The 8,365-nt window shown below is 37.5% G+C and overlaps 1 protein-coding gene across 1 annotated transcript in view; it reads left to right on the forward strand.

Annotated features, from left to right (window-relative positions):
- The window catches only part of SLC25A12 (solute carrier family 25 member 12), a 117,494-nt gene that overhangs the window by 41,357 nt on the left and 67,772 nt on the right, over positions 1-8,365 (forward strand). Inside the window, exon 3 of the mRNA XM_007942774.2 lies at positions 2,613-2,755. Within this exon, the coding sequence (XP_007940965.2) occupies positions 2,613-2,755 (143 nt within the window). The remainder of the gene's footprint in view (positions 1-2,612; positions 2,756-8,365) is intronic.

Genomic DNA, 8,365 nt, shown 5'->3' on the forward strand with positions numbered 1-8,365 from the left:
GAGAGAAAAAAAATGCCCCGATATCTGAGGAGGGAGGAATGAGAGAAAAGAGCAAGAATCAAAGAATAGGGAAAACTGCAAAAGGACAAACAAGGCATGGGAAGAACCAAAAGAAAGAAAAAAGAAGGGAACCAGGAAAAGGGAAGAGAAAAAAGAAACACAAGGAAAAAAAGAAGGGAAAGAGAAAAAAAGGAAGATAAAGAGAATGATTTTAAAACAAACAAAAAACTGTGGGGGGTGGGGCATGGCACCCCGGCTTTGCCAGGGCACAGACTGGGGTGGAATCCCTGCAGGTAGAAAAGGTGGATGGAGGTGGGAGGGTGGCTACACTCCTGTTCACCAAGAGGGCGTGGGGCCCAGGAGTAACAAGGGGAAGACCGCACCTCTCCAGTTGTCAGTCTCCAGTGCGGTTGCCCGTGCTGTCCTTGGCAGGTGGACCCCACTTCCATGTCTTAGTCCAAGCAGTCACGGTAGCTATACATACAAAATGGCTGTGCCCGCAAATTGCAAACATCCAAGATGGCTGTGTCCTCAGGACAGCTGTTGGCAGTCCACAGGTCCACCTGCCCCCTTCCTTGCTGTTCTCCTTTCTAGTCATCAGGCACCAATGCAGTCCTTGCCTGTGCAGCCATGGTGAGCAGAGCCAATTCTGAGATTGCTATTAGGAAATATTCAAAATGGCTGTGCTTTCAAGACAACAGGCAGTCCACAGCTCTGTTTATCTCCTTACTTACTTTTTCATTCAGGTTCTTCTACTGGTTGGTATTTAATTCACTTCTTTATCCTTCTCTTCAAAGCTCAGGGTTCTAGGATCATCTTCTGTGTTGATTTCAATTGGTTTTTCATTGCTTTGCTGCAGAGGGTCTGTGTACCTGGTCTGCCTATTCCGCCATCTTGCTGGAACCCTTTTTACTTACTTTTATATTTGGTTGCAAGTTTGGTTCAGTTTAGAATTCCACGCTAGAAATGATTTCTCTCAAAAATTTTAAGGCCTTTGTCTTAAAATTAAAAATTTTAAGGCCTTAGCCTTTAAGCTTTGAATGTTGCTGTTCAGGAGCACAAAGCTTATGATTCATGATTCTTTCTATGTGACCTGATTTTCTCTTCTCTGATACTTTTAGGGTTTTCTTTTTGTTCAGATGATCTGAAATTTTATGAAGATGGACTCTACGGTGGTGTTTTTTTTTTTTTTTTAATTTATTTGCTGATAATTAGTGGGTTTTGTATTCTTTAAGAAGCTCTGGTGGCACAATGCCTAAGGCATATGACTGCTAACCAGGAGGTTGGTCGTTCAAACCCACCAGCAACTCTGTGGAAGCAAGACTGGGCAACCTATTTCCTTAAGTACTTACAGCCTCGGAAACCCAGTGAGGATCTCTGTGAGTTGTAATCAACTTAATGGCAGTGGGTTTTTTGGTTTTGTATTCTTTAGTTCTGGGAAGTTTTCTGATACTGCTGTTTTAGTAATTGACTAGATAGTTAACTAATTGATTAGCTGCAGTCAAATGCGGAAGGGCTTTGGTTGTTCATATCTGGTCATGCCATGATATATAAAACCCTTAGAATAATGAGTATTTTTTTGATAAGTTGTTGTTGTTGTTGTTGTTGTTATGTGCCATCAAGTCGAACCTGACTCATAGCGACCCCTCCTTGGGTTTCCGAGGTGGTATCACTACAGAAGTAGATTGCCCAACTCCTTCTGAAGAGTGGCTGGTGGGTTTGAACCGCCAGTCTTCTGGTTAGCAGTCAAGTGCCTTAGGTACTATGCTACCAGAGCTCCTTAGATTTTTATAATCGAGATAAAATTCACATAACATAAGATTCGCCATTTTAACCATTTTGAAGTGTATAATTCAGTGTCTTCAATATATATACAATGCTGGGCAACTGTCACCACTCTCTAATTCCAGAACATTTTCATCATTCTAAACAAGTAAACTCAGTACCCAAGAAGTAGCTATTCCCCATCCTTCCCTTCTCCCATCCCCTGGCAATTGCTAATCTACTTTCTGTTACTTTGGATTTGTCTGTCCTGTAGACTTTATGTAAAGAATTTCTTACAATATGTGGCCTTTTATTTCTGGCTTCTTTTCTTTTTTTTTTTTAATTGTGATTTGGGTGAAAATTTATAGAGCAGATTCACTTTCCATACAGCAGTTCACATACACTTTGTTTCATGACATTGACCACAATTTACCACAATGCAACATCTCCCCTCATACTTCCTCTCCATAGTTACCTCTTCCCTGTGTCCATCCCTCTATGCACTCCTGCCCCTGAGCTGTCTCCCTGTGCATAAGCATCCCTTCTTTCTCCCATGATTGTTCTCTCCAAGGAGTGTATCTACTTAAGGTAAATGTTCAACTCATAAGTATTTCTGGCTTCTTTTACTTAATTTCTATTTAATGTTTTCAGGGCTCACCCATGTTGTAACATGCAGTAGTTTTTTACCACTGTTCTTAAATCAGGCACCAGGTATTTGTTTTTTCAATACCCAGATAAGAATTGTGCATTTATTATTCTTATTTTGATTTAGTACTGGCCTTCAGTTCACCTTTTAGAAAACATTTGTTGGCTACAAAATGATATAAAATAATTTGTTTATTTTTTAGTATGCCAGTACTGAGGTCGATGGAGAACATTACATGACCCCGGAAGACTTTGTTCAGCGCTATCTTGGACTGTATAATGATCCAAATAGCAATCCAAAGATTGTGCAGCTCTTGGCAGGAGTAGCTGATCAAACCAAAGATGGGTAAGGACCTTTATGCATTTTCTGAAAATTATTTTTTCCTGAATATCTTATTTAAAACATATGGGAAAACCATAAGCTTAATTAGAATTTTAATATTAAAGTATGTATTTTCTTAAAGATTTATAAAACTGTAATTTACTGCCATTATCAAGGATATTAGGATTTTTTGTTTGTAATTGTTTTTGTAATTACATGGGAAAAGTAACATTTTACATTAACTAATTTGAATAGAACAGGTTCCTGATAACTAAGTGTATTTCATTCATTCATTCAATAAATACAGAGCACTTACTATGTTTCTGGAACTGTTCTAGGTATTAGAATCATATCAGTGAATAAACCACAAAAGCAATGAATTGAAAAAAAACTAAATTATATAGCATGTTAGGAGGTCACAAATGCTGTGAAGAAAAATCAGGGAAGAAATTGGGGAGTGTTATTTATTCATATATCTGTCTATTTACTTATTTGGCAAATATTTATTGAACAACCACCATTTGCCAGGCACTGTTGGACCTTGGAAATGCAAACATAAATAAAATGGGGTTCCTGCTCTTAAGAAGCCAAGTGAGAAAAGGGGGTGAGTATACAAGGAAGAAAAAGCAATGTTTCTGGGATAAGGTGCTGTAATGGAGGGTATTTACAAGGTACAGAGGAGAGCAAGAATAACTCTACTCAGAGTAGTCAAGATAGCATCATAGAATAGGTGAAACTTGAGTAAAATCTGGCATGATGAATAGAAATATGTCGGTGATTGGAGATAAGTGGGAGGAGAATTCAAGGAAAGGAACCAGCAGTAGCAGGAAATACCAAGAGGTGCTATGCACATGTTTATATGTGTGTGTGTGTGTGTGTGTGTGTGTGTGTGTGTGTGTGTGTGTGAGAGTTGGGGAAATGGCATTGGAGAGATTATGTTGCAAGTACTTTGCTGGAGCTGTGACATTGGTTCGCTGCTGTGGGAGATGTAGGTGGAGTGGAGTTGGGGACCTTGTGTGCTAGGCTTTGACTGTATCCTGTAGGCTCGTGACTCCGTTGTGGAGACATTTTTAGCCTGGCAGTGGATGGGTATGTGAAGTCACAAAAATAACAAGGTGCACTTACTAGAGTGCCAGCTTCCTCACTTTGAGGAGGAAGAAGCGTACTAATTGATGTATATTAAAATCAAATATGGGTGTATTATGGAACAAATAAAAAATTTGCATATATTTGGAAGATAATTTTGACTTGCTGTCAGATTTAAAGCTATATCCCCATGCTTCTAGAGGCTCAGATTCTTTCTCTTCTACCTGTAAAGATGCTTGGGTGAAAAACTAGGCAATGAAGAGTCATTAAAAGTTATTTCTGTTAACAACAGATGTGAACAGATTTTAGAAAAATGGTAGGTACAAGTGGGACAGGATTTAAATTCAGTGAAATCCAAGAGGCTGTTGCAGTAATTAAAGTAGAAATTATTGGTGTCTAAGTTTTTTGAGTCCATAGTTAGTACTGTATTCATTTTTATTTTCTCTACTGAATCAGTGCATTAAATTTATTATGTGCTCAACATATTTGTTGTATGACAGTTATTATGTAATTTGTAAGTGGCAGGTATCAGAGAATTTGTACATTTTGTGTCTAATCTCTAAAACATCAAAGCAGTTGAGAATTCACTCTGGAACATTTAGTTATTGGGTCTCTTAATAGTGATTATATGTATATAGTAAGACATATGAAAATTATATTTAATCACAATTCCTTCTTTAGAATTATTGAAGGTAAAACATAATTCAATTCTTTCAGAAACTATCCAAGTATTTGGTATTACTGATTTGGTCTGAGAGCTACTTTCAGAATATTACTATATTTTCAGATGCTTCAGAGCAGTGACCAGCTGTGCTAGTTCCATCTAAATAATGTCTCTTCTTTGAAGATTCATATGGTTCTTTCAGGTTGAGTACCAAAAACCAAACCAAACTCACTGCCGTTGAGTCGGCCCCAACTCACAGCGACCCCTCTTGGGTTTCCGAGGTGGTATCACTATGGAAGTAGATTGCCCAACCTTCCTTCCGAGGAGTGGCTGGTGGGTGACATTGTTAAAGTAGTTTATTTTCATGTGGTCAAGGTTTAAGTTGCCAGAGTAGAATAGGTCAGAAATGGGTTTTGGCTAGTGAATAATCCAGCAATGTTAACAGTATTTACCCTGAAAAAAACAAAACAAACCAGTTTCCCTTTTAAGAAGGTAAATCTGTTCTATTTCAAATTTTAAAAACTTCTTAAACTTTCATTTTGTTTTTTTCTCTTTGGGATTAGTAGGAAATGGCATTCATAGAATGAGGTCATAAAAATTACAAGTAAATTTATGGAGCACATAAATTATTTTTAAATGCAGAGAAAAGTAGAATTTTCTAGAAACATAGAGATTCTTAATCTCCTGTCCTGAACGCTCTTCAGAGGTTCCTGTTTTTGCTGAAGTGTAACAGAAGATGAATGCGTTTGTGTCTGCATTTTTCTGAGGTGACATCCCTGGCTAGAATCATTGGGTTTATAAAGCGTTTTATGACTTAAAAACGTTAAATATCATTGTTAAGGTTTTTTTTTTTTTTTTAATAGTTTCAAGTCAATAAAAATCAAAAGCTTTGATAATGTTTGACACATTCCAAATGGTCAGCCTCTCTCATTTAATGAGGGAATAACTCTGTTGGTACGTTTTTTTCCCAACTCCAAGATGTATTCTTTGATTGTATCATAATTTTTTAATGAAGAATGGTTCATAACTTGAAGTAACATTATATAATACTGCTTTTAATTAACAAAGACCAGGTCTGAATTAGTGGAATTATTATTTAAAAAAAAAAAAAAACCAAACTCACTGCCGTCGGGTCACATCCAACTCACAGCGACCCCTCCATGTGTTTCTGAAGCTGTATCTCCGAAGGAAGGTTGGGCAATCTACTTCTGTAGTGGTACTGCCTTCGAAACTCAGGGAGGGGTTGCTGTGAGTCGGATCTGACTCCAGGGCAGTGAGTTTGGTTTTTTTTTGTTTGTTTGTTTATCTCTATGGAAGTAGATTGCCCAACCTTCCTTCCAAGGAGTGGCTGGTGGGTTTGAACCGACAGCCATCTAGTTAGCAGTCAAATGCCTTAGGCACTATACCACCAGAGCTCCTAGAATTAGTATAGACAAGCTTAAGTGATTTGGTTAAGTGTCTGGGAGAAACTGGTTTTGGAGTGTTCATCACCAAGCCCTTTTTTGCCCCTCTCTCATATGTTGTCAAGCATATAAACTGTTCCTTCTCCTGACACCTTCTTTTCCCCAGTAGATAGTAAATTGAGCAGGAGTGTTGTAATATAGGTGCTTGCTATAGAGGGCCAAGAAAAAGCAGGATTGTATGTTATAAATAGCATGATGGGTTGTCTAGAAGTGAAAGCCAAGTATTATTTGTAGGATTGTGGCTTAAACTTTGAAGTTCTGGTTGTATAATGAAAAGCAAAATGATTTATGCATTAAATGCAGATCTCAGGGACTGTTGTTGTGTGATCTGATTCTAAAATATTTAGACAGTTGCTTGTTTGAAACTGTAACTTCTAAAGCCATAGTTTCTATATTTAGCTTTAGTCAGAATTCCATCTAGAGGCTCTATTTCCTTTCCATGATGTGGAAAACTATAGTTTTCCTCTCTTTTTACTTTTTTTACGAGTGTTTTTTAATATTCTACATGCATATGTTGTTGTTGTTATGTGCCATCCAGTCAGACCTGACTCATAGTGACCCCTCCTTTGGGTTTCCAAGGTGGTATCACTATGGAAGTAGATTGTTCAAGCTTCCTTCCGAGGAGTGGCTGGTAGGTTTGAACCGCCAGCCTTCTGGTTAGCAGTCAGATGCCTTAGGCACCACGCTACCAGAGCTCCCGCTACGTGCATATAGAACCTTTTATGTTGAAATACTGGATTGTTTTAAAAATTGCAAAATTAACATATTACTATTTTGGGATTTTATTAGTTCACATACATTAAAAAGAGGCTGCAGAAAATTTTTAAAAAACAAAACTAAAAATATGTTGTTGTTGTTACGTGCCGTCGAGTCGGCCCCGACTCATAGCGACCCCTCCTTGGGTTTCCGAGGCAGTATCACTACGGAAGTAGGATTGCCCAACCTTCCTTCCGAGGAGTGGCTGGTGGGTTTGAACCTCCAGTCTTCTGGTTAGCAGTCAAGTGCTTTAGCCACTATTATTTAAAAATTATATTACATGTTTTTTGTAAAAAGTCAAACAGCAGGGTAATACATAGTATAAAGTAAAATTCCTTCTTTATCCCCATTTGTTAGAACAAGCAAACTACTGAGATATGAACTAAGCAGTGGCTTCTTCACTCCACACTTAGTGGCTTGTGGGTTCCATTTGTTATATTAAACACTTAATTGGGCCCTTTTAGTGATAAGGGAGTCTGTAGCAGGATAAAGGAAAAAAAGAGCTTTAAAAATTACTCTCGAACACGTTTCATTTATGTTAACAGATAAGCAGATTCTTTCTGAAAAATATTGTTACATTACAATATACAATGTCTGTTGGTAAAAATAGATAAGGAGCATATCAGAAAGATTGTCAAGTAACCTATTCTCCCTCCCTCCCCCATTTCCCCCCAACATTTTGTTAGGAAAAATTTGAAACATAAGCAAAATTGAAAGGATTTTGCAGATTCTGCCATTGACATCTGACTCTACTTGCTTTTTTTTCACTTCTCTCTGCTATCCATCCCTCCGTCCTTCCATCAGTCCGTCTTATTTGATGCACTTTAAAGTAAAATGTAGACGTTGATTCACTTCTCCTTAAATATTTTAGCATGCATATTATTAACTAGAGTTCAATATTTGTTCTCAATTTTTCTTTTGGATATAAAATTTTTTCTCACAATGAAAAACATAAATCTTAAAGGTGCGTTTGCTGAGTCGTGACAAGGGCACCCACCTGGGTAACCTCAATTGTTTTAAATTGCTGATGGCTTTTGTGTGCTTTCTTAATTAATCCCTCTTTTTAAAAATAAACCCCAGGTAATAACAGTAACTCTTATGTGATGGCTGGTTTCTCCCCCAAGACCTTCTTATAATAAATTTTTACTTATTATAGATATGCTCTCTGTTTTCAACTATAATTCTTTTAATTATAGCATTCTTAAATTTGAGTAACCAAGGAGGTGTACAGTAATGAGAGAACTCTGAATCGAGACCAGGGTGGGAGTTTTTGACCAGCCCCACTGATTTGCTGAATGTCTTTGAGCAGATCACTTCACTTCTTTGCACTTTCTAAGGGTCCTTTTCTAGCTCTTAAAGTTACATGAATATATGATATGCTATTTTTAATATGCTGATAGACCAAACACAGATATTTAATAAAATCCATAGACTTTATATTATAAATAGAAACGGTTACTTAGTTAGAAACCTGTGCAACTAGAGTCTCAAATCCAATTTCTGCTTGGCTCTAGGCGGCTGATGCTATTTGGGACTAGAAACCTACAGCTGCTTAAGTTTGTGATTTTTTTTAAGAGAAACCAGAAAAACAGACCCAGCCATCCCATTACTAGGTATATACCCTAGAGAAGTGAGAGCCATGACAAGAACAGATATATGCACGCC

This window comes from Orycteropus afer, unplaced genomic scaffold (genome assembly GCF_000298275.1).
Source record: "Orycteropus afer afer isolate SDZICR_OR568_19922 unplaced genomic scaffold, OryAfe1.0 scaffold00001, whole genome shotgun sequence".
NCBI classification, from domain to species: domain Eukaryota; kingdom Metazoa; phylum Chordata; class Mammalia; order Tubulidentata; family Orycteropodidae; genus Orycteropus; species Orycteropus afer.